General features: G+C 42.8%; 1 protein-coding gene across 1 annotated transcript in view; it reads left to right on the forward strand.

Moving 5' to 3' along the window:
* Nucleotides 1–27024, forward strand: part of ctnnal1 (catenin (cadherin-associated protein), alpha-like 1) — a 53362-nt gene that overhangs the window by 9430 nt on the left and 16908 nt on the right. The window contains exon 2 of the mRNA XM_037093360.1: nt 24015–24204. Within this exon, the coding sequence (XP_036949255.1) occupies nt 24015–24204 (190 nt within the window). The remainder of the gene's footprint in view (nt 1–24014; nt 24205–27024) is intronic.

A 27024-nucleotide genomic window follows, 5' to 3' on the forward strand; every position in this document is an offset into this window, starting at 1 on the left:
ATCATGTTTGTTCTTCTCTCCCTCTCCAGCAGCAACATTGCTGACTGTACCACAGAGGAATCCTTCAGTCTGGCTTGTATGTGTTAATTGCTTTCTTCGAGCGTCTTTGAACTTCTCCCCTCTCGATAATGAGTTCTTTTAAAGAGATGGGGTTTGACATGACAGAACAAAGAGAGTGTGAAGGACACGGAGAACACAGAATACCAAACGTTTTCTTATCTTTTCTAATTCTGAATAGGCAGAAATTTGAAATGTTTAACGTTTACTGGATAACTCCAACCTTGCTCCTATGGCGTAACCAACGTGCTCTTCATGAGAATGTACTATTTTATGCTACGCTTCTTGCAAATGATGGCTAACATTGTTTAATTAGGAGTTGTCAGAGAAACTGCACTAAAATGCGTTGGCAAGTGTTTTCCTTTTGACCTTGTGCAACTGTATCAATATCAGAGTAAGGCCACAAAACCTGCAGAGTAAAACCTGAACTGAATACTAGTGATGCTGAGCACATGTTGAAATCCTCCCCTTTACGGTTTGAGTTCAGGGTGTTAGTGTGAGGACGTATCAGTATGGAAGAAGCTATAGCACCTTGTTTGTATGCCTTCCACCCTTCCTCTGTTGCACTGCCCAATTTCCTGATTTTGTTTTCCTGTCACACACCTTACTTCCCCGCTCCTCTGTTCTTAGTTTCTCCCCATCTCTCTCCACTTAGGCCCCCAGTTTTCTCACTTTTAATCTCAATCTCTCCAGAGAGTCCGGTGTCCCCGTATCAACTCATTATTTTTGCCACCTGCTGAAAAGCTAGCCACTGGCTACAGGTAGTGAAAAGTTCAGCTCTACCATTTCTCATAGGATCTTTTACCCCTTTTTTCCTCTGTGCTGTAAACTGAGACATAATCCTCAGCCCTGCACCTTTTCTCAACAGTAACGGGAATGGCGTGTAACCAGCTCAGCCAGATTTGGCTGTCCCTTTTCTTTTGACATTCAATACTTGAGAGCGATCAACACGATGGTATTCTCACCATCCTTTTGTCTGACCGTCACATATCTCCAGGGGGAACGTTTTTGGAAGCCAGTGCGGTGTTGAAAGCACAATCGTCAGCAGATAGGATCTTGCACATTGTGCAAAGACTTAACACCAAGAATAGGACGAAATCATTTTAACCTGACGCTGATACGATTACGCAGAGGAGCTACGCTGTTCCTGAACAAACAGGTTTTGTTCTCAAATACAGTGCAGCACAGAGTGATATTTAAAGCAGACGCAATTTCACTGGCTATTTTGAAGTTGTCATTTCAAATGACAGCTTTCAGTGTCGTAACAGCAAGTGTGAAGAGAAGACGCAGCTTTTTCAAGCCATCCAATTTTGTAAACCAGTTTCCTTGTAGAGGCGGTTTGCCTACAAGCAAACCATTTTATGGTTTGAGTATAAACAAAGTTATTTTGCTAACAACATCAGATCCAGATGATATTTTTCTCCTGTTGTCCAAGCCTACTGCAGTCGTCCTTGATCAATAGCCTGAAAGTAGCCGATACCTATCAGCATGGTGAGGGTGTTCTCATCTTGTCACTGTTTCTGGGTGACTGCAGCCATTGGGTGACAGCTGGGGGCCAGTCAGCCGGTAAAACACAGCCCAGTGTGGGTGCACTACTTAAACACACTCACAGTGCCGACCCCTATAAATAAGTTAAAGTCACTCACCTTCTATAAATAATGTTCCGGTTGTTCTGGACGTTCAAGCGTGTCTGTTATCTGAAGGTCTGAAAGGAGCTTTGGAGTTGCAGATGATATGAAAACTTTACCTGTGTTCGAATGTGAGAGTTACTATCAAGAGTGTTTATTATGGGAGGGACTTTATTTTTATTTTTTGTGCTTGCATGCGTGTCATGTTTCCTGGCACTGATTCACATAATGTTTTTTTGGAGGTTTTAAAATAGCCTGAATGGGACTTCAATAGGTAGTTAAAGTGTAGTGAAAGCATTGGTCCCCAAACCCCCAATGAAAGTGAGAGAGTCACAACACAGGCCATTATGCAGTCTGAAATCAGGGGGGTGGGGGGGGCCTGCATTCCTGTACCCAGCTCACATTTCGAGCTCCTACAATGTGTTATCGCGTGAGTGCTGTCTGAAAATCATGTCTGTATCTTTATCGGAGCATCATGGCTCAGGTCAAAAGTCAGAGTCTCAAAGGGTGAGACCTTTATGCACTCTGTTCTGGCTGGTATGCATGAGTTAGTCGCTCTCCCACCCCCGAGGGCTTGAACTTCGCCTCGCTCCGTTTCCCTCACCACTTTCATCAATGAGTCATCCCGCTTAGCCGCTCTCCCTTCTGCATTGAGGGTTTTGATGTTTGGTTTGACACCATTCATTGATTTATTAATGTTCACTTTTTAAAATCCCTTTCTTCTCAAATGTCAAACCTGCAAGACCACATTCATATAACACCCCCCCCCCCCCCCACACCCCCCACACCCCTAAAGATTTGTCTTGCTCTGGGGATAGTTCGCATTCATGTTGACTTTCTTCCACACCTGACATCTTATCTTCTCATCTCCCTCCTTTCATCTATTAAAAAAAAAAAAAAGAAAAGGAAAACTCCAGTGGCTGAAAACCTGGGAGGGCAGAAATCCTCAAGGTAGCTTTTGAGATTATTTCTTTAGACACTTGTGTTCTTATTTGATTTGGGCTCCAATAGGCGTCTAAGAAACAGGGCCCATTTTTCTCTGTCACTTTGCTTATTCATTTTAGAAAAACAAGGCGTATTATTTCAGAAACAAGCCAGTGCCTTTTTGTCAGGTGTATTAGGTCAGCGTCCTCAAAGCAACCACTGCGGTCGTTCTTTTTTTCTGCAGAGCATGCTATCGCTGTGGGAGGCTGTCACAGAGCCTGGTTAAGCCACTTTCACACGCTGTTCACTGCACACTATTATTTGTCCATTACTTGTAATTACCCATCATGATGACTGATGGAATGTTTTCGAGGCTGAGTTGGCAAGCAGTTAGGATTATCCTGTTGAGGACTTTATATAATTACCCAGTCATTAAACACTGCTCAGTGTGAAGACAACCTGAGGGGGGCGACTCGCCAGTGGCTCGGCTGTTGCGTTCGTAACTCCGGGCTGTGGAGCAGCCAGTCATCGTCACGTTACGTTGCATCCAAGAAAGTGACTGCGGGACAAATGGTTGAGCAATGGCTGTTGCATCTTTGAGACTCTTAAATGCATTTTTAGGAGTTTTAGAGATCTCTCCGACACTGCTGTTTTACTCTCGAGGTACTGCTTTGCGGGACCTTTCACACTGGATTGAAAACCCACTAACACCTATGAACATCTGGCTTTTGTCTTCAGTAAGAAGGGGTACATGACTAGATGAGTACGCAGGTATTTATAAGCTCCGGTACTGATGGGCAGTGATGGAACAGTCAATTTCACCCCATTTCTAGTGCGATTCTATGATGCCCGCTACAGTCAGGGATGTCGGAGCATGAATACTGGCGCTCAAACATTGTTCACCTCACTGAGGTTGAAAGAGAGACTGATTAAAAAGATATTAACAAAGCAACCACCACATTGTCACTGGACTTCATGTTGCTGTTGACTATTCCCTGTTTTTCAGGGAGTTTGTGACATTGAAAAAAACCTGAAATTAAAAACTCATCTACTGGTGATGGAAAAGGAGTCAATTGCTTGTTTTTAGCAATTTTACCCACATTTAAAGTAACATTATGCCACTTTTTACCATAAAATAACAGCCTAAAAATCATTTTGATGGAACAGTGTCTTGTAATAGGGTGAATGGTGTCTCTGCCACTCCATCACTTGTTTCTGCGCTATGTAAGTTCAGTGAGAGGGTAGGATCACAGCATTGTATACATGTTTATTTTAACATGTACTTTTTCAAGACCCAACATTATCATGACCTAATGAGTTTTGTTTGAAGTTAGCACCCACATTACATTTGGCAAATTGTTGAAGACCTGGTATTTGTGTGTACAATAATGACGGTGCACTCAACAACTATGGGGGGTGCCAAACCACACAAAATGCCAGTTTCTACATAATGTTGTTTAAAAACTGCCACAGATATTAATATTGATAATAATATTGGATTGGACTTTCATCTAAACTTTATTAGATGATGATGGATCAGGTGAGGCTGCATCGATTAACAGATCCGCCTCTTTGGGTTTTAGGCAGATACTTGTCAGTCTTCACCAGCGGCTGAGGAGATCGATACTGAGGTAATTGGAGAGTAGATAGAAAAATACAGTAGAGCCTCATCAGGAACCGGAGTATGCTCTTTTGAAGTGCTTTCATATCAAGTTCCAACCACACAAAGAAATCATTGAGGGGGACAATCAACGTTTGGAGTTAGATAGCAGGAACAAAGTTGGAACAGTCAGTGCTCTGGGCCATATTGTGTTTCTTGGCAGCGTCCAGAGGTCTCACAGGGAGAGATTTGTTCTAGCCTATGTAAATGTTTTACTGTTTTTTTTTTTTTTCCTTTCTTTTGAAGGCGTGTTGTCTCACAAGGTGAGAATGATCTTAATTATTCAACTTAACTCGTAGGAGGAAATTGTTTTCATGGATGACTTTGTGGAGCTTGAATACCGTGCACTGAAGACTGTCGGTTACAGTTATTCATTAATTGCAAATTTTCTGCCTGTTTATGCACATCAACGAAAGGCCATGTCTGTGATCAAACCCTTTACCGAAATGTTTTTGTCTGCTTTCTTTGCCTCTTCCTGGATTGTAACCCCTTGCCCTATACAGTTCTATGAATATTCCGTTACAGACCTGCAAGTCTCATCCAATTAGTGAAACAAAATATGACTTTACTATCAAGGCAGAGGCTATTTTGAAGATCTAAAAAGTTCCCCTCAGTGTTGTGTGTGGCCGAATATGATGGAGGGATTCGGGACCTCACATAAAGATGCAATATTTAATGCCTCCGTGTTTTTTTCTGCAGTGTGTTGCTTCCTTTGTTTGTGTCCTTGCCAGATTACACAACTACCATATCCCTGTAAAAGATTTATTCCCAGGCAAAAGTACGAAGGAGACGTCTCTGCGAAACAACCCGGTCTTCTGTGAGAGAAGGAGCCCAGTGTAGCTTGGAGAAATTAGTAGGTGCATACAGCGTACTTCTCCAAATAGGGTGGGATCTAATCTGCCCTGCTGCCTGGTCCAGAGACATCTTTTATATGACGCCCTGGATGTTTTGTGGAAGCTTGCTTAGATCAAAGATGCGCTGACAGGCTGGCCTTTTTAGTTTCAGTATGATAACAGTGAGATGTGCATAAAAACAGTTCGATACAAGTAAAAAAAAAAAAATGTGTGTGTTGTCAGCATCTTGTGTGTGTGTGTGTGTGTGTGTGTGTTTGTGTGTGTGTTTTCCTGATGTGATTTGTTGCACACTCTGGGGCTCAGTTCGAGTATGATTCGCCTGCTGGCTATTTTTCAACTGATGGGGTTTCTGAGGCATTGCACAGTATTTTACATCTGTTTGAGATAAGCCAGTACATGCATGTTTTGATTGTCTGCTGCCTGTGAACTGTTTGTTACACTGAGAAAAGGGGATGTTGTTGGTGGTATTCAGCTGCTGGCAGATCCTCACCATTCCAGGTGCATTCGCCATTATCACCACCCACACACTGGCAGGAAACAGTTGAGCCCATCCCCAGCATATAGGCCGGAGCTACACTAATGAAATACTTTGGGAAACATATTTGACTTATTGTTTTATTTATTTGACAGCAGAATCTCCCCAGTATTGTGTTTTGCTCAAAACAAGAACTGAATAGATCCTTTTCAACTACAGACCTCAGGTTCTTTCAGGTAGAATGAAAGCTTTTGAGAATAATGTTTTACAGATTATGTTTATGTGAACAACATGAACTAAACATTTAAAAAGTGTTCACTTTTTACACCCACACTGGAAATTGTCAGCGTGACTGTAGAAATGTTAAAAGAAAGTGTGTTCCAACAATGTTGTTCCACATAAGAGGTAGTTGAACCTTTGTGCCATCCTCCTGAGAGTGAGATACTACAGCCAGGAGCCACTTAGCTTAGCACAAGAACTGGAGACAGCTAGCGTGGCTAAAAAAAATCCACCCTTCACACTTTCAACTCACACTACTTAACATGTTTATGTTGTTCGTTTAATCAGTTTAAATTCTTGAAGTCACTCTGCCTGTCAGAGAACTTGCAGCACCATTGATTCAATGGATCGTAATAACAGTATGAAAAATGTCCCATTGGAAAGCTCATTTGTCAGACAGACCATTGTTCCGAAACCAAACACCCATGGCTTCCAAAAATACACAGTGTTATCATTCACTAACATACTTATTTAAACCCAAGCCATGATACTTGCCCAAGCTTAACCAAGTAGTCTTTAACGCTAAACCTAACCAAACTGCGACTGTTTTTACAACATTAACTACATTTATTATTGTGACATGATGAAGAAGGTCACCCGACTACAACAATGAAGGTCACCTGCAAGAGTCTTCCTTTCCTGCAAGTCTAAATACACTTACGATATTAAGGGCATAAAACTTCCCTGAGTAGATATTGGAACAATGGGCCTGTGGAGCATTGGGCTTTTGTTTTAGAATTAATTGGCTGTCAGAACAATGGACTGTCGCTGCCATGAAATAGTCTGGTACATTTATAACTACAGCTTTACATTTTTAAACTTTTAGTCTCAGCATCGATGAATCAAGTACGATAGAATGTGTTAATTTGTTAGCTTTAGAGGTGCTGTTATGTGAATTTGTTAGATTATAGACTCATAATTTTTAGATGGATGATTGTCGGAGGCTTTTGTTAAGTGCCTCTCTGCGCTGTGTTGAATTCAGTATAGGCATAAGATTAATTGTGGTATGATATTTCTTTTAGTCACCACTCTCCCCAGCAGCAACTGGGTTTTAAAGAGAAGCCAGATCTTTGAACCACGACGGTAGTTTGTGTCATGGACTGGTGCTCTGCAAACGGCCGAGATCGATCCCCTTCTGCTCCCCTTCCCATCTTAGTTAACCTTGGATTCTGGTTAACAGAGCAAAAATTGATCCACAGCCATGTTTTGTTTGTCTACCCCCCAGCAAGGACCAATAAATCAGAGGCCGCTCTCACTCACACCGTCTAGCTGGTCTATTCCGGTGTTATTTCTCTTTACTGAAAGAGAGCAGTTTATTTACCAGCTCCCTCTACAGTACCTTAAAACTTTTAAAGACACATTTTGCTTCGTTCCCTCCGCAGCTCCTCTCAGCCGTGCCTTCTGTTTTGTGGGTTTTTTTTTTTTTCCCCGTCTTAGCTGTCCACCCTCTTTCCTTATTTACTGTATGCCCTCTGCCACTCCGCCCGACTATCTCTCCATCACAGCTGTCCGTCTGTTTTTCTCCCAGGTTTGTCATTCTCTCTTATCGGCAGCTGCTAGTTCCTCGAGGCTTCCTGCACCTCATATCAGCCTGACTGATTACACTGTAGATTGTGTGTTACTGTCAGTGCACTAACAAACCAGGTCAGCGAGGTCCCGTAATACGTTTTTGTTACTCGAGCGGGTAATACATCCACTCAGATATCAAGTACGGCTTTCGTGCGGACCGACTATTTCAATAACAGTGTATTATGCGCATTACTGATAAAGGATGACGGGTTTAATAAAGACTGATTTGATTTCGCTTGTCAAAACTTCGTCGAACGGTAAACCACAACCAGCACAGGTCAGGGTGACTCTGGAGAGCTCTCCGCTCAGCACCTTCAGCGGGCCCACTTAAGACGTGATAGATTTCCCATTATTTTCAAGACAGCCATGATGGAGCACCAGGTAGCGCACAGCCTGTTCTGCTTTCCTTTTAGCTTCTGCTCCCTGAGCGGAAACACAACCCTGGCATGGCACATGAGTGGTAGGGCCAGTCTTCTGCCAAGCCCCGGAGATGAATTCTTCTCTTCATGTGAAACAATCACAAATATGTAATCTGGAAACCCTGGGCCGTGTTTCCATCCCTCTATTTGGAAATCCGTCTCTGAGAGGTTTCAGAGAGGCTCTGAACGCCTGAACTGTGGCAGAGCACCAAGGATCGATGCCAAGCTGTAATACCAGGCAATAAGTGGGATTATATTTGTCGTTTATTTGACAGTGAATGGTCCCTCGGAAAATATGAGCTGAGTTTATTGGTTTTGTCTACCGCGTGCCAACCTTACAATCTATTCTGTTGTTTCTTCTTGGCTCCTCTGCATACACGTGGGCAGGCGGAGACGATTGACTGTCAGATCGCTGTAACAAAGAGCCAGCCGCTCTTCACAGGCAAGCAGTTGCGGGAGAAGCGACTGGCAGCACGGTTTTTCGAAATCTGTTGGAGAAACACAACCAGCATTTGGCTTGCTGAGCTGTTTGATTTATATTGTGTTCAAAGAAGTCTGCTTTCGACATTGTTTTGAAGGCTCAGCCAAAATAAACTTGTGAAGCAAGTCTGCGCTGTCAGCATCACATTTTGATTGATACACTAATTGCTAAATTGGTTCCAATGCTTTGTCCAGGAAAACATATCTGCATTTTTCATTATATCAGAGGGGCTCCTTGGTGAGTCAGCTAATATCTGACCAAGCTTTTGACTTCCTTACACACCAAAAAGTGATGATGCACGCTGCAGCAGCACTCGCTGTCGTGCCGCGGTGCGACAAAAACGCCGGAACAGGAGAGGAAGAGTACAGTTTTTGACACGTATTCTGCGCCGTGAGTCACACGAAGAGCCCGGAGCGAACAATTCAGTCGACTACCCAAAGGTTAGATGCCACCTCAGCTTTAATGGGAAAGTCACGGTCACCTGCAGAGATTTAACTGCAAAGAGCACAGATACGACAGTTTACTAAGCAAATCCTGCTACTCCTTTGACCGTGAAAAAGCAGAGTGGAAGCAGCTGAAATCTCAGCTCTGTACCAAGAATGAAAAGAAGAGTCACTGCTTGAACTGTGATCATCAGTCTTTTTCACTCCTTCACTCAGATATTCTGTGGTGTTATGGAGGAATTAGGAGCCATTACTAGGTCAACATTTTGGAGATACTCCCGTCTTGGAGTGGCTAACATGACTCTAGACTCTAATGCTGTAAATACAGTGTTGCCCACTATAAAATCTACTCACGCGGGCCGTTGTGGTATATTTACAGCCGCTCAAATACATTTGGTCGACCCAATTAAGAATTTAATATTTATTTTTTTATTTTTTTACAGAGAGAGACAATCTCTGATATTAAATTCCTCCTGTAAATGCACTGATTCTGATGCAACCTTTCCAAAAGCCGCGTAGACATGAAAGTGGTATCAGTCTTCTCACCCGAATGCCCTGGTCACACTTCATGTCTTTCAAAAGTCGTCAGATCACTGTTCACACCACACAGCTTTCAGTCTTGCAATTGAGAATCTTGACGCCATTGTGGTTTGCATACCACAAGGCAACCACACCAGGAGTCACACAAGCTTGAAAAGAATCCTCGACGAGTCTATCTGGTCTTCACGCCACGTCTTCTAGCTTGTTGCTGCTCAGGTGGTCTCTCCGTCTCCTCTTCTCCACTCCTCTCCCCTAGCCCGTGTCTTCATTCACTGACTGTCGCTTGTTGCATGGTTCTCCTATCTGTCACTGTCAAAACCACGCATTTAGCATGCTTGAGATGTTTTAGGATTCTGAGAGGCATCGACAAGCTCTCAGATTGTGTCTTAGAACTGTTCACAAGTGGCGATCGAGCGCCAATTTGGGAGTGATCAGGGGGCTTTTGTTGCCAGTCTCCAGAAACTGTTGCTGGGTGGAATATCGGAGGAATACAGTCCTGTAGCGAGAAGCGTGTAGCTTCAGACAGAACGCAAAAAAGAGTGATTCCCAAAATTCTGAATTATTCTTTTCACTATAAAACACTGAGAAATGTGGCAGATTTTTGTAAAATGGAAAAAAGGGTTTGTTGAAAACTGTGTTATATTCCTGCCCATTGCCCATTTGGAGTCTTGACTGCACTATATATATATATATATATATATATATATATATATATATATATATATATATATATATATATATATATATATATATATATATATATATATATATATATAGTGTCATCCATTTCTATTTCTGGCTAGGGCACAGAGCAGACACTGCCACAGCATGAAAAGCTCGGTGCATGTAGGTCTCATGGCCCGGGCGAGCCACCGCCTCGGGGAGCTCTGTATCTGAGGCTGACCCCCACACTACATTCCTCGATGCTTCCCCTGATGTACACCTGAGAAGGGGCAGGTGAACAGTTGAGACAGCCGGAGGGAGTTTGACCTGGCAGTCACGTTGCGTTCGGGGCACATCTCTCCTCTCCTTGGTTGACCCCCCCCTCCCTCCCTGACATTCTCTTTGTCTGTCTCCATCTCCCTCCCTCCCACCTTCTATCCAGAGAATTACGTGAGCAAGAAGGAATGAAAAGCGGTATTGTGCTCTGTTGACTGCAAGCTGTGTGTGTGTGTGTGTGTGTGTGTGTGTGTGTGTGTGTGTGTGTGTGTGTGTGTGTGCGTGCGTGTGTTACAGTGTTTCAGTGGCTGTCTTTTCTCTACTCCAGTGCTATACAGCTATGCCTTGGTATGTCATGGTGGTCACAGGAGCACAGAACATGCTTCAACCAGCGTCATACTTACCAATCTCTTCTCTTTGTCAGCATCCAGTCTCACCTGCAACACACACAGAGCATGCCTGTGCACCATCAGTGTAATGATTTGCTGCTAAAAAGTTGTTTTCCTGAAGACAGAAGTTCAATTACATCATTGTTGCACGCACATTAACTGTTTTAAACACTGAATAATGTAGATATAGTTGAACGTAGCCTAGCAAAATCTCTCAGTAAACCAGAGGCTGCCTCGTAACACTGGCTGGAACAGAGCCCAGGACCACAATACTGTCTCCGCTAACTTACAAGTTAGACTGCAGTGCCTATGTGTAACCCCTCTCCGGCCCCAGACTTCTTGTGATTGTTCACAGAGAGAGTGAAGACACATTTCATCATGTTTCTAACTTGAGCGCCTAAAAATAAAAGAAGTAGAAATCTTTTCCCATAGAGAGGAAGACAACAGATTGAGGTCTGTGTTTTCACTGCTTGTGATGTGAAGTTAACAGGCTTTTTTTTTTAGTCACGAAATGTGACTGGCATGCACTTGGCGCTTAGGCTTTGAATTGAATCCTCCATACTCATTTAGTGCTGACAGAAATATTCCTATAACACAAAGTATTGGAAACTATCAAGTACCAAACGTTGGCATTGAATGTCTGGACAGATTTGTCATCTTGGTTCATGATTTAACATTTGATATTACGTGATTTAGTCCGCTTCTTGGTCATTGTCCTTCTTGAGTAGCTGGTTACACGCACCGGGACACAGCTAGCTTTAATTCATTAGCTCTAACCTTCTCGCTGATGTTTGCCTCGGATTCAATCTGCCTGTCCACATATTCAAATGTCAGCTGTGATTGTTGAGCCAAAGCTTGAAGGCCAAATGTTGCCCTTTTCTCATACAATTCCAACAAGGTACAATCTGATAAAAATCCAAACTCATTCAACTGCTGGCCCCGTTCAGGTTGTCCTGACCGTCTGTCAGCTCTCATCTCTGTATCTGCAGGTACGCCTCCCCCACCACTTCTCTGCGTCTACCTCCGCACACATGAGCCGAGCAGGCCAAGGTCCATGTCATGTGCGTGCCTTCTGATCCGTAACCTTTTTCACATGTCGTCCCGCTTTCTCACCCACCATGTTTACTTTGTCTATCCACCACTCAGACTCTAGTCAAACAAAGTGAAATCTGGCTCCGTGGAGTACATCGTCACATCTCTACCAGCTTTGAAAACACGGCGATTGAAATACAGTTTGCTTGAGCAACGATATGTCACCAATTCCGCTAAACTGTTATCGCTAACATATACTTAGGAAGATTTACTGTTCCCAACGAAAGGTAATGCCATCTTTGAAATGACCTGAGGCATAAAGAAACAAACCATGACTGAGCCCTGTAGCAGAATTGAAATATAGATAATTCAGTGGCATCATTTATTGAGTCCATATAATTAATTGAAATATTGTTTTCCACCTGGAGAAGTAGAAATAAACCATTAATGCAACAGAAATACATTGCCCCCTTTTAAGTTCATGAGCCTGGTGGATGCTGGATTCTTGGGGCTGATGCTCGGGGAGTACAAAATTAAGATATCGATCTATTTGCGGATATTTTTGTATATACAGAATGTAAACACACATTTGTGCAGTGGTCCCTCAATTGCCGTTACGTGGAAGAAACATATGTAATGGAGGCAATCTATTTTACAGTTAAACAACATTATTGTCCAGAATTACATAAGGTCACCTAAAGTAAGTTTCACTGTTTCTGCTTTTCTCAGTTTCATGCCATATGGATGGATATCTTTGGGTTTTTCTTCACAAATATTTCCAAAATGATGTTTTACCAGTTGCTCTTCACTATAATCAGCTGATGGGCTTGTGCCGTGAATTGCTCTGATATGTTTAACAGCTATTTTCTCATTGTCTTAGAAAATATATACTGATAGCAAAAACTCGCGCTGTGATAATTATGGTGAGAAAAAAAAAAAAACATCTGAAGTAGAAAAGCAGTGTTCTTGTCCAACTGCAGTTAAAGTTCAGTAATAGGTCTCAAAGAGACATAAGCACACAGAGAGGTTTGCCCTGGGGGCAGAAATACACAGGGATGCTAATGTGTTTGTTGGCAGTAGCTTCACTATGCTACATGGCTGTCAGCTCGCCTGTCTGTTGGCCTCTGTAGTCTTCCCACATCCATCACCTCCTCTGTGCCCTTGTCCCCCCTCTGCTCCCCTCCTTGGCAATCAGCTGGCATTATCCCTGTTATCTTGTGTTCGTATGGGCGCACACTGATCTTTTTCTCTGGAATTATCTGTCTTACTGGGCAAAACCATCTACGTTCAATCACCCTCGAGGGGCCATGGCTATGACTGCCAAATTGCCACTCTCGCCGTCTTTATCTCAAGAAAGTTTGGTGCTTCAACTCTATATGTGTGTGTGTGTGTGTGTGTGTGTGTGTGTGTGTGTGTGTGTGTGTGTGTGCATGTACAAGTGGTGGAAGTAGAGAGGGGGACAGTGGGCTTCGCTAGTTGCATGCAGTCATATTGTTCAGGCTGCTATCACCGGCTATTGGGGAGCCTAAATTAGGTCTCGAATCAGACCGATCTGAGGTCAGTTTGTCCCGGGAAAAGACTCAGAGGAGCATAACACTGGTGCCTTCTATGTAGTTCATTACAACAAGCATAGTCTGTCTGTGCTGATAAGGCAGACTTTCACTTTCTAATTTCTCTCTGGTTTCACACACACACACACACGTACATACATGCACACACAAACAAAATCTCTTTAAGCAGCTGTTAATAAGTTTGCAGCCATACAGCCTTACTGTGTCTTCTTATATAGCCATAAAGCACTTAAATAACTGCAAAATTCTTTACTTCCTTTTAAGCGGAAATAGGCAAAGGCAACAAAAAAAACTCATTCCGAGACACAGTGAAGTAAAACACCTGGTTGTATTGATAAGTAGGCATGTTTTGTTACTTACTCAGCCAGTAGAATGTATGCCGGTTCTGAGCCGTCTTGGGTCCCAGTGTTAGGGGTGAACACTCCCTCAACGAGGGAACAGACTTCGACAAAACACTGGAGCTCTACATCATGTGAATGCCCGTCCGTTCACTCTTGTTTTACCTTGGCTTCTTTCACCCACTCTCTTCACCTTCTTGGCCTCCTCCATCAGCAGTGTAGAGTTTCCACACTTCTCAAGTTGTTCCACAGTATTCCAGTTGTTCTACCTCTACCTGGGGATAGCACTCCTTCCTGTTTTGCTTGCACGATGGCAGACCTTCATTTCTGTAGGAAAATTGAGACCTGCTGGGAGACCAGATAGCACAATGAAGGCGATGCTTACTGAGAGCATCTCTATAAGCAGATGGTGTCATTTTTGGCGTCACACATTACACTGAGCAATCAAGTCAAAGCAAAAAAGCAAAATTCTCCAGTTTCTGCTTCTTTCTATTTCTATTACTCCAAGTTTAGGGATTTTGGTGAGGTACGTATTCGTTTGGGGTTTTAAAAACTGTATAAAGATTAACTCAGCTCAACAGCCTGTGGTGTGTGTGTGTGTGTGTGTGTGTGTGTGTGTGTGTGTGTGTGTGTGCGTGCATGTACTTATTTCTCTGAAGGTACGGGAGGTTCTTAAATGAAAAATAGCTTCTGCATATGCAATCTAATTCCCAAGGAACGCATGACCAGTCAGGACGACATATGGATGTGGTTCAGCTCAGCCTTTATGCTAAATTGAACTGCTACCTTGTGCCTCTAATTTAACAAGGTGCGCCGGAGAAGTTTCATTCTGCTCCCATTAGCTGACTCTGTAACTCTTACCTTTGTGTCTGTAGGCAGCTGAAAGAGCATAAAATGAGTGCAGCTTACATTTGCTAGATAAGGGCACGACTCATTGTTATGGAGTACGGGTCGACAACTGGCCAGCGGACCAGCATGTTTTTGGTCAGCGATGACCAACTGGTGGAGAACTTTCTGTCTAGAAAACTAGCCATATTCATTCAGAACAGTTCATGAAATAATAGTCAATGTGTGCGTTGTTCACTTGACATTATGACCCTATAAATGCACTTATTTCATTGGGAATGAAAGGGCATATGCCTTCTGAGTAAGAGTGGGATGGTGCAGGAGGTCTTATTTTCTCTTATTTTTGCCAGTCTGTGTGTACATATATTTACAGTAAACCCCAAAGGATGCAGCTTAAACATCATAAGCTGCTACTGTACGGTATCTCACTGTACTGTAGTGCAGCAGCCTGGCTCCAGGGACCACACTTGAAGCACTGCGCACACACAAGACAGCCAGAGGAGAGCTATATGAAGGTGCGGAGGCGAAGACAATGAGTCACAAGGGAGGGAAATTTGAAAGCGAGAAAATGGTGTTGGGTACACAGTGAGGAAGAAACAAGACACGATGTAGACGTGACACGTCCTCCTCTTTATTCTCTCGCTCCCCTCACCTCTCCCCCGTCTATCTGTATCCGCTCTCCTCCTGACTCCCTTGTCTCTCTTTTCATCTCCCCGCACCGCTTCCCGAGGCTGGCTGGCGTCCAGTGCGGCATCAAACTCCCGTCTGCTCGCTGCCAATTTGGAAGAAATTTGCTCGCCCATTAAAGTGCATGTTCAGTACGACTTTCATCCCTTTCCTCTTACACTTTTTTTTTCTCTCCATCTCGCAGTCCCCCAGCGAACGGCATGCCACGTCTCTCTCCTTGCATCAATAAAGACCCGAACAGAAACTCAGATTCTGTGGAAGACAAAAAAAAAAAAAAAAAACGTTGTTAAACTCTGGGAGAAATCAGCAGGGAGAGTACAAACATTCACTGTCCTTTCAGGTGCAGCTCTCCCTGCAACAACGATCTCTTTGTTCCGTAATGGGCCGAAATGAGACCTGGAAGTGTTCTTTTTCCTGTTTATTTTTAACAACCTGATCCATGCACTGGAGAGTTTGTGCAGCAGGAGTGACAAACCGAGGTGTGCCGAAACAGGAGGCTACCAAACTATGTGAATTTTTTCACATATTAACAAGGACAAACACAAAAAACTCACTCAGACAAAATAATGCCGACTGTCTCATCAGACCTGATTAAAAACGACTGAGATGTGGAACTGGTTGTTTTGTGTCGCTGCTCCTGCTCTCTTTCTTTTCGCACAAACTACCGTCCAATTATTTCCCGCATAAGTTATACACATCATGGTTATTCAAGCACACATACACACAGTGAAGGAAATATTATCTGCACACAAGCTAATAGATAACCGTTGTCACCATCGATTGATAATGTTTCTCAGCTGATTTACAACCCCCCCACTTGAGACACATTATTTATTTATTTGTTTAAATAAGAATAATACACTCAATGTAAAAAGTGGCAGATTTACATCTGTAGGTTCTTAAAAGGAAGAATGCATGGGAAAAAAAAGACCATTGGACAGCAACCTACATTACCCACAATGCATTGCAGCCATTGTATGATATCACAGGAGGCAATTTATCAGATTATACGCAGCTTCCTCAGAAAGAAACACAGAAAGCAATACTCACTTTATACACATATGCAGTAGTACTCCCCAAGACCTGGATAAACACTTGGGTTGAATTTAGCTTAAACACTGAACGGTGTGACTGTGATGTTTTATTCTGTTTCTCATCTCAATTTAATTCTCAGTCTTTTTGCTCTGGAAAAACAGAAAGTTCTTCTCAGGTTGTTACTCACATCAGCAGGCTAAAGCTCAAAGGAATGAGAGATACAAATTAGACAAATAAGCAGACCAACATAACACTCGGCAAGCAGGCACTTATTGTGATGAATGGTGACAATGTGTGTTTAATAAAAGCCCCGTCAGGCCTCCGGGATGAGGTTGTTCGCGCTCACTGTTATCCCGCTGCCTTTGTTTGTGAAAGTATTTCTTGCAGTTATTAAATGACAAGAACGGCGCAACTTTGCCGTTGGAACAGGGGATTCGGATTGATCTGTTGTGAGTAAACTGGAGTTTTCTTCAGCAGACGCCGCCATTTATCTTCACATTTATACAGCCGCACAATCCAAGAGTCAGAGCGGAGAGAGAAAACAAGCAGGGAGAAAGAATGACTCAGATAACGGCAAACTTTCTCCCTGCACCGCCATTCAACGAAAGTCCGTCAGTAGCCATGGGAGGCAGCCACAAATGTTTCCAGCTTTTGTTACCCTCTGATTTATAGTCGGTCAGTGTGTCCTTGAGGTGTGACTCTAGATTTCCTGCTAACCAATGGGTGGGCTTTGTTCGTGTATTGTGTTGCTCGGGGTAAGCTGTTGACGTCCCTTTTATGGCATTGTAACTGTCTTGCTAATTATGGACAACAAAGAAAAGAGAGCTAGATGACTGGGAATTGACTGGTCGTGTACCAGGGGAGAGAGTAATAAGGAGGGGATGGACGGGCTATGCTGTGTTAATGTGACAGCCAAAAAAAGAGACTTTATACAGAGTTGTGTGTGTGTGTGTGTGTGTGTGTGTGTGTGTGTGTGTGTGTGTGTGTGTGGGAGCAGCAGCAGGGTTCATATTGTTCTGTTAAGTCCTGTGATATTACATTCTTAGAATTTTTCTCTCTTTGACTTTCAGTGTCAAATGCACAACGATGTCCGTAACAAGCTGGAACTAACAGGCATGTTGCGGTAATGTAGCTATATAGAAGTGCTAGGCAATATCAATAATATATTGTCTAATATCGGACTATATATGGTCTTAGAGTTTGGTTATGATGTAATGTGCCATAAGTGTTTATTCTTGGTTTTCAAGGCTGAATTATAGTAAAGTGATGTCATTTTCTAAACTTGTTCTTCTACCACTTAGTCATTGTATCCACATTACTGATGATTATTGATCAGGAATCTCATTGTGTTTATATTTTGCAGTATTTTTCATCTGGTCGCCCAGTCCAGGCAATTATGGGGTGCTTTTGAGGAGATTTTCAATATATCAAGATATGTTTCATGTACCCAGATATACATTTTGTCAAAAAATATCAGAACATAATGTTTAGGCCATATCATCCAGCCCAAATGAATGAATGCAGATACATATGAACATGATAGTGCTGGAGCTGAAACAGACTTTTTGGTACTGTTGTCATATAAATATGATTTATGGGGCTGTTGAAGGTGAGTTATTTCTGAGAAAGGGAGTAGATAGTGGCGTGTCATTCCCAGGCCTTGAAATGCCAGTTGGTGCTTTTTTCCAAACCAGCATGCAAAAAAAAAAAAAAAAAAACAGCTGCGCAGCAATCAAATATTGACCTAGAATTCTATTGTCAACATTATGAATGAAGGTTTGAAGCTTTAACTGCGTTAGGTACAGCACTAAAGGTTAGTCTGGGGTTAGCACTATCTGAACTGTATCGACTAATATCAGCTGAACACACTATGACAGGCAAATCACAGTTCAAACTAGCGCTGTGCGATATCATACAAAAAAGATCAAATTGCGATTATTTCATCATTTTGATGGATTCCAAATTGTTCATATTACTGAAAAACTACAGCATTAAAATCCTGATGAACACATATGTTAAGTTACATCTGGAGAACAAGACCTGTAGGCCAGTGCGTCTCTGCAGCACTGCAGTACTTTATTCTAATGTTGTTGTGTCACACATTTTACCTTTATCACAACATTACATTTTCTGCGATTGGGAAAATTGCACATGGCCGCATTGCAGTTTTGGTAATATTTCAATTAATTGTGCAGCCCCAATTCAGACCTGTTCAATCTTACAACTGAGCAGGCTGCGGAGTGGCCCAGAGAAGAAAAAATTGATTCCCAAACTATTTAGAGCCCAGTTGCAATACTGTGGTTTAATTACTATCTTGCTCCACTAATGCTTTTCTGGACTGGAAAACAAATCCAGCATGGAAGTACATTTTTCAGGGGAAACGTAAGTTTTAAATGAATAGTCTTAAATGTAATATTTAATCATCAAATTATTCTTCTCCTGGGCCCAAAATTGTTTCACATGTAAATAAAACATTAGGTGTCTGAATGATACTTTAAAAAGATATCATTAAAAGAAAGAAAAAAGACATTAATAAAACACTTTCACATTTACTGCATGATTAAGCCATTTTCCTCCACAGCAAACCCTTCTGTATCAAAATGGTCAATAAAGCAGCCTTGACAGAAACAAAAACCAGGACATTAAGTTTTTGTCTTTTTTTTTCAGTCATGGAAGTGTTCAGTTAGCCCTGTCAATAAACAAATCTGTTGGAGGTCCGACTTTGCATCTAAAGCAACATTTGTGCTTATTTCACAGATTTCAGATCTTCTAAATCCTCCGGGGGTTTGGGGAGGCTTTGGGCCGGATGCTGCTTTGTTAGGAGTGCTCACTGGCATTCAAACGCTGCTGGAGTGCAGCAGAGCACAGCAGCATGGTATGGCGAGATGTGTGTGCTTGAGAAAGGGAGAGGATGAACTGAGAGAAAGACATTTTAAATGAGTAGACTGCAGTGAAAAAGTACAGTACAACCCTAACCTTTGGCCTGAAGGCAGCGTTAATGATTGAGCAGCTGCCAGCACGGAGTGAAGCCGGTATTGAACCTCAATATTTATGCTGTTATTGATCGAAACGTGTCCATAGAATATGAAGTATGAACATCTGTGGAGAACTGAAAGTTAGCACTGGGTGTCTGGCCATATTCGTAGTCTAGTTTACTTGTTATACTTGTCATAAATAAATCAACCAAGATTGATATTATGATGCCTGTGTTCTATTGTGTTGCAGAGATATCTACTGGTTGTGCAATGCTAACCGGCTAGACCCGACCCGGGTCCAAATCTTCTGTGCTTGCGAACACCAACACTTCCCCGGCGCTCCGAGCATCTAGTCTTTATTGCTAGCTGCAGGGCTAACTGCGCTAACTAGCTAACAGCAGATGCAGTTTAGCAGTTCCTCCGGTGCATATCTTGGGATTTGTTTGAAGTGGACAGGAGCCCAGTGCTTACATTCTGCACCTTTAAATAATGATTCAACAATGATTTAGCTGTTTTCTATCTCAACGTTTTTCCACTGCCAAATGTAGAAAGAGTGTGCACTTGTCTCTGGACGGTTAGCGCACAAACACAATGGCCACCCCTCTGCGATGGCACTGTATCAATATTATGTTCTCTCCACCCTGCTCTGTTCCTGTTTGCACAGTCCAGTAAGTGTACCCACCTAGTAATCCCTAAAGGAGGAAATCCCAGGCAGTGGCTGTTCTCCATTTCCCTCCCTGTCTCTCTTTGCAATTCACACGGACGTTTCACTGTGTTTGTCTTTCACAGACACACTGCGTTAAACTTGTTAAAGTAACTTCCGACCTGCGCCACTCTGCTGCAGTGTGGAGAAAGCTGCTCTCACACAGGAAGATCCGTTATATCGGGTTTTCTCCCGGAGTCACTTCTGACCCTCTTTTGTTTCTCTCTGTCTGTCTCTCCGTCTCTTTCTGTCACTTTCTCTTCCTCCAGGCCCACTCACAGGTTCCTCTCTCATGCTCTTCCCCCCCTGCTTTACACACTTGGCTTCTGGATCAGTGCCAGCCCCAATGTTCACGAGCGTCACCATTTGCTTGTACAAGTCCTCCAAGGAAACAATCGTGCCTTTCCCTGCATTCAGATGCGCATGCACCCTGCAGACATAAAAACATGTCATCAGTGTGCACGAACACTATGAATTGTACACTTGCACACAGGTCCTCCAGAAGAAAAAAAAAAATATTCAGCCGTCAACTTAAACTGGATGGGACAAAAATGTTTATTAGGTCTGTTGTATAACATAAATGCCACCTGCTGTTGACCGACAGTCTGTTTCATGACGTAGGCCTGAATCATATGCCACGGTGCCCTGATTCCCTCTGTTAGACTGCGTCATGGCCAGCCAGCCAGCCAGCCAGCCAGCATCTTTGTTTTCTAACAAGTAGTAGCCTACTCTGTGTGGGTGAGTCAGTGAGAAACAGTGGGCTCGCAGGGAAGAAAGCTTTAAAGCTGAGACAGAGTGATGCATAAAGTTTTGACTGACAGACCCTAAGATTTCTGGACGCTTTTCGGGTCAGGATTTTGCTAGAGAACAATGGTCCTTCAGAGAATTGTGCGAAAGAAAACAACTGATCGACGTTTTCTTTTAACGTCTCAGAGAAATGTGAGGACTGACAGGTGGAGTTACATAGGAGAATGAGTGAAGGGAGAGAGAGAGAGAGAGAGAGAGAGAGAGAGCAGCTGGGTAACAGACTGTTTATTTTTCCAAATGTGCTCGTGCCATTCAAGCAGCTACTCATCAGAGCAGCCAGTGCAGCTCACAATGAGAAAATCCCATCTTAATGGTGTTGAGATTTCAGTCCTAAATCGATAATTGATTGATATTGAAATGGGTTTCAACTCTGGTCAGTGAATTCAGAGGTAATATCAGTGGTCAGTACACAGCGAGCTTTGCACTGTGTCAGAGATGTTTCAGAGATCCTTTATTAATTTCTTTGGAATGAGCGTTTACTTGCGACAGATTTTAGCAACTGACATTTTCTAACAAACTGAACTTATTTCTGTCTTTTGGTGAACGTCATTTGAGCTTGCCCATCACCCTAACCTGCAGAATGCCACCTGGATAAAACTCAAGCTGTTTGAAAATAGAAACAAGTCTAATTGTAACATAGCCATCAGTGCTGAAGTTTTGAGTTTTGTTTTTTTTTGTTGTTTTTTTCAAATTATGACATTAAAAATCAAAAAGTCAAATCAAATTGTGGATTTGGAGAACTGCCACCCACCACATACACTGAAATATATATTGATACACCTGCAGTCTTTCATTATTGCTGTATCTCCGCATGCCTAAACTTTATCTCCTTAATTACTCAACTCTCTTTTTTCTTGATTTATATAATGTATTTAGATTCCTGTCACGCAACACATTTTATGTCATTTTATAGGACGTAACAGTAGGACTTGAAGGTTGAACATGTTTTTTTGTGAATGGACAGGATTGAGACGTCAGTGCAGTATAGAGATACGACCCTCACTCCAAAAGACATTTGAGCAGTGCCGTCTTCTCTGTTTTCACCAAACCCGGTGGCAATTCTTGTTCACACATTCCCAGTCAAGGTATTTTGTTGTCGGAAACACAGTTGCTGTGTGCTACACAGTGCTAATGAGCACGGAGGCTTGGCACTGTGAAACAACCTAAGCAGCGTTAAACGTGTAGCCAAAATCAGTTTAAAGAAGGCAGTGAAACTTGATGAAACTGTCGGTATTGATGTGAGTCATGTCTCGCAGGGCAGCCAGTTTGCTGACTAAGGTTAATTTAGCATTGCGGCACTCAGTCAGGAGACATTTGTAGCAGGTTTATAGTCGGCCATTTGTGGTGAGCAAGAGTTTGGGAATTTTAACCATTTACTGACACTGTAAATGTAATGTAATGCGATGTTGTGTTTGGCCACAACCTGTCCAGTTTGTGTGTGTGCGGTCCAACAAGCCCGTTATTCATTTCGAGGGAAATTTCATTCAGATTCTTTCGGTGTCTGACATTCCTGCGTCGTTCAAACAGCCAGTCAGAGCTCGGCAGAGCCAGCGTGTCTTCTGTAACTCACAGTAAAAGGATCCCCACTTGGACCACCTGCAGCTCGTGTACCAATTAAAATCACCACCCACCCACCCCCTGACCCAAATGGTTTGACACACATGCACACAATCGCACACACAATGATAACAGCTGGAGAGAGTGGAGGCAATCAATAAATAATTGACGAAAATTAGCTCTACCCATTCATAATTGATAACCTCAATTACCACTAAGAGGCCCCACCTGAGTTCCCTGTGTGTGTCTTTGTTCCCAGTGGTCTTTGAATATGTCACAGAAGATTTGGTGTGTGTCCCATCTGCAAATTGTATGAAACGATGTGTTGGTACTGTAGACATGCCTTCTCTCTTGCTGACCCACACACACACAGCGAGTTATCTGCGAGCCGTTTTCCAAAATGTTATCTCTTGTAGCTGTACGAGCAGGAAGCTCCTCTCTGCTGATAAGCAAATGGAGTGTGTGCTGCAGACTCAACATGCTCTCTTATCAAAGATATTGTTAGGGTATAACCGCAGCATACTTTCCTTTATTGAATTCTAATTTGGTGAAGTGCAACCATGCAACTATTCATTTATCTTTCTCCAGGCTGTTGGACAGGTCAGTGGAAAGCAACTCTTACATACCTAACTATGCCGCAAGTATGGCTGCAACTTACTGGTTAATCTGCTGGTGATTTTCAGCAGTGCTGGGCAGGTTACTCAGGAAGTGTAATGAGTTACTCTTTAGATTTTGATTTACATTTTGGGCATTTAGCGGACGCTTTTGTCCAAAGTGACTGACGTTCATACACTGATGGTGGTGGCTGCCACGCAAGGTGCCAACCAGCACGCCAGGAGCAGTTTGGGGTTCAGTATCCTGCCCAAGGACACTTCGACGTGCAGACCAGGGGAATCGAACCAGCGACCTTCCAATAACGAGATGCTGGCTCAACCCCTGAGCCACAGCCAAAGTTTAGTTTTAACTCTGTTAAAAAGAAATGATACTAATTTACTAGTTACATGGCAACAAAAGTAGTTAGTTATGTAACTTGTTATGTGACGATATTACTTTAACCTTGATAACATCTCTATGATATAACAGCAACGAGCTTCTTCACATCTTGCCCATTTAACATAAGTCCACAACAGTGTCCTGCTCTGAAATCCAGCCTCTGTTGTTAAGCCTCAGTGCACGTCGCTTCGCCGGCAGTAGTCTCCTCAAATTGCCACATTGCTGTTCTGCCGTATCAGATGCCTCAGTCATTTACATTTTGTTATTTTTCACAGTTGAAAGCATTTTTTTTTCCGCTCGCACAAAGTTTGCAACAGACCACGGTGTTCTTTGCATGTTTGACTGAGACAAACTCACTGAGACACACGTCTCTTCCTCATCCTCCAACTTTCAGCTTTTTTGCTAGCAGGCGACTTGACCGGCTCTGACCTGCCGCATGTTCAGACCATCATAAGACAGCCAGCCGTGGAAAAAAAAAACAAACTGTGCTCTGGCAATGCAGCAACACTGCGCTACATGATATAGCAACTGATTTTGAAATTGTAATCCCTTACACAACTTGTTACTGGGAAACGTAAACGTATTACAGTAATAGATTACTGAGTAATGTGTTACTGCAATGTACTGACAATAAATGATAATAAATGGAAAAAAATAACAATAAAGAGTAAAGAAAGTCATAGCGGCCATGTTCCATACATATTTGTAATTGTTCACTAAAATCTTTTTTTTAACAGTGTAAAGTGTAATGTGTTTCCTATGCATAAATAACATTGGTCTTTCCCCTTTTTTTCCCTTCACATGTTCCTGCAGATCACCACTCTGATAAATCATAAAGACAAGCCAAAGAAGTCCGAGCGCACCCTTGCAGCCATACACAGGGTGGGCCAGGCAGTGAGCGTGGCTGTGGGACGTTTTGTAGCCGTCGGGGAAGCCATCGCCACAGAGAATCAAGAGCTGAAGGATGAGATGGGTCAAGCCTGCTTCGAGGCGCGCAGGGCGGGTAGGCATCTTTGGCCGGATCTTATTATGTGCTGCAATTTCACTGAATTGCTGCGCTTGAACTCAACACTTTGCCGAGTGTTTCGGAGGCGATGCGAGCAGCAGATTTATGCTGCAAAACTAAATGAGAGTACTTCATCCTAAAGGCTTCTTCATGGTGGATACTGTATCATCCTGTCATGAGCGCATTACAAGCATAAGCATCAGTTTTCGTCGCAAGCCGTTAAGTCTTAAGTTAATGTCCCCTCAACAGTGTTTATGTGCTGAGACAAACTGTGACTCTCTTGTAAAGCACCCGGCATCACCTACAGGCTTCACAGTGTAATCAGATTTGAGCCAGTTTCAATTTGTGTGGACAGCCTGGCCGTCAAACAGTATTGTACCAGAGCACCTCTGGAGTGATCTAAAGACATTGTTGTTATTAGGTTGGAATTAAAGCTTGAAAAAAGTGCTTCATCACCCAAGGGTGCTGTGTAAAAGGAGGGAAGGAAAGTGGCTGCACTGACTTGGAAAGCACAGCCATAATAGATTCTGATGCAGGGCTGTCAGAGACTTGGTGAGATTTAAGTGTTGTTTCCCCAATGTTCACCGCCACATAGATTGCTTTCTCAACCTTAGGGTAAGGAGCCTTAATTTTTAATATATTTTTTTCCACCGTTTGAATCTGCACGCTGGCGTTTAACTAATGTCTTAATGTCTGCAGTTTAATTCAAAACATCCATCCTACAGATCGCAGGCTTTCAGGGTAGAGTGGTCTGATTCTCGCCTGAAATGTAGCTGCAAGAGGCCTCATCTGCTTGGACGGATGTTTGGATGTGTCAAGTGCAAACCAGCCAACAAGCGAGAGAGACAAAGAGGTAGAGAGGGTTGCAGGAGCGCTGGAAACATTGACAACCACTGTGAAGAAACAAGAATGTGCAGATCACTCTTGGGAGACGACAGCTTTTATTTAACCCGAGAAAGAAGAGGTGATGGTTTTGTCAGGAATTTGTTTCTCCACACTTTTCTTTTTGCCGTCTAAAAATACACAAGACACATGTGTCCTCCCTTTCTACCTCAACTTTCTCACAGTTCTTCGTTTAGATAGTTGTCGCCACGCGCTTGCTTCTTTATATCCGGAAACTCACTTCTTATCAAGCAAAACAAGAACCTCATTTAGCCTCCTACAGAGCAGACCGGAAACAAAATCGCATAGGATAAGAATTTAGACACAACAGCGTGATAATAGGTTTATGTTGGGGGAACCAGCTTGTGTAGGAAAGCGTTTAATCCTCGCACAGCGCTGATTTGTAAAGACAGCTAAAACGGAGACAAAGAGAGCGCTGGTGGGAGGAGGAGAAGAGACTGATGAGAAAATGTGTGCGAACGTGGATGTGTGTGTGCAAAGGTAAGGCCAAGTAAAGTATGTGTGTGCATCTGTGTGTGCGTTGCTTACTGTGTACTAATTTATTCCCGCTCTTGCTTTCCTCTGACAGACGTGTTTTCACAGTTTTCCCTTTCACTTATCCTGACAGACACTGTACAACTGGTCCCTGATTATAAAAAGAAGACCTTTTTGTCTCGTCTTCTATTTAAAAACAAAACAAAAAAAATGATGGAGACATCTTCTGGGATGAAAAAGAGAGACTTTTCAGTCTTTAAGTCTCCAGGAGAAGAGAAGAGCTAGTTAGTGAAGGATTGACATTTCTCTAACACCTAGCTGCAGGGAGAGTTTAATCAGGCAGGCTGAAGCCTTGTGTGCTATAATGAATGAAATAAAGGCAGGCTGAAAGCACTAGTTTAATTAGATGCTACCCATCATCACAGCGTTGCAGAGATCCAATGAGGCAGGTCAGTGGAGACAATCTGTGTTGGATCTCTGTCTCTGTCTATTTCACTCAGTCTCTCGGTGTCATTCGCACATCATTTGCATTTCTCTCGCTCCCTCGGAAAGATTTAAGATTAGATGATAGTTGGGAGTGAGTGTTTTCATACTGGACTTCATGTGGTAAAAAAAAAAGAGGGAAAATGATTGCCTTGAAGCAACGAACCAGCACATCAAAGATTGGTCTTTTTTTTTTAAACTTTGCTTATAAAAGGCAGAGAAATAAGTCGACGGCGATGTCAGCAGCTCTGTGAAGCTTTAGCAGAGATCATTTTTGCCATGTTCACCACCTTTAGCATTGTTGACATTTTTGCTAATCAGCGCTAAACTAAAAGTACATCTGAGCGGCACTGCAAAGATTACCAACTATGTTGGTAATCAGTTAAATGATAATTCAGTCATGTTTAAAGCAACATTCAAGCAACCACTCAGCAATGGAAGTGCCACCAGGAATTGGCATTGAGTATTTGTGCCCGATGATGCTACATATAGACTGTAGGTGCCTGGAATCGAACCATCAACCCTCCGATTGGTGGATGAATGCTTTTCCTCCTGAGCCACAGCCGCCCCCAAATGTGACTCTAGTGATGGCACCAGATGAAAAGTTAAGGAATCGCCAAAGTTAATCAAATTTAGCCCGAGGGGAACATGAATCTGGACCTAATTTCATGGCAATCCCCTGACAGACAGACATTGCCGTCCGTTGAGTCATGCAAGATCAACTGCCTGCAAGCGCTGCACCAACACATCAAGGATCGGCCTTTCAAGTCTTCACTTATGAATAATAAATCTATCATACAAAAAAAAAAGAAAAAAAGGCAGACTCCATTACACCTGATGCATGATTTTCGATGTAGGAACAAAACCTTTCACAATGAACAGAAGTTACAAGGCTTGACAGTTCACATGACAGCTATGGAGCCAGTAGGTCAGCTCTGTTGTACATTAAGGTTCATG

This window comes from Acanthopagrus latus, chromosome 3 (genome assembly GCF_904848185.1).
Source record: "Acanthopagrus latus isolate v.2019 chromosome 3, fAcaLat1.1, whole genome shotgun sequence".
In the NCBI taxonomy this organism is placed as follows: domain Eukaryota; kingdom Metazoa; phylum Chordata; class Actinopteri; order Spariformes; family Sparidae; genus Acanthopagrus; species Acanthopagrus latus.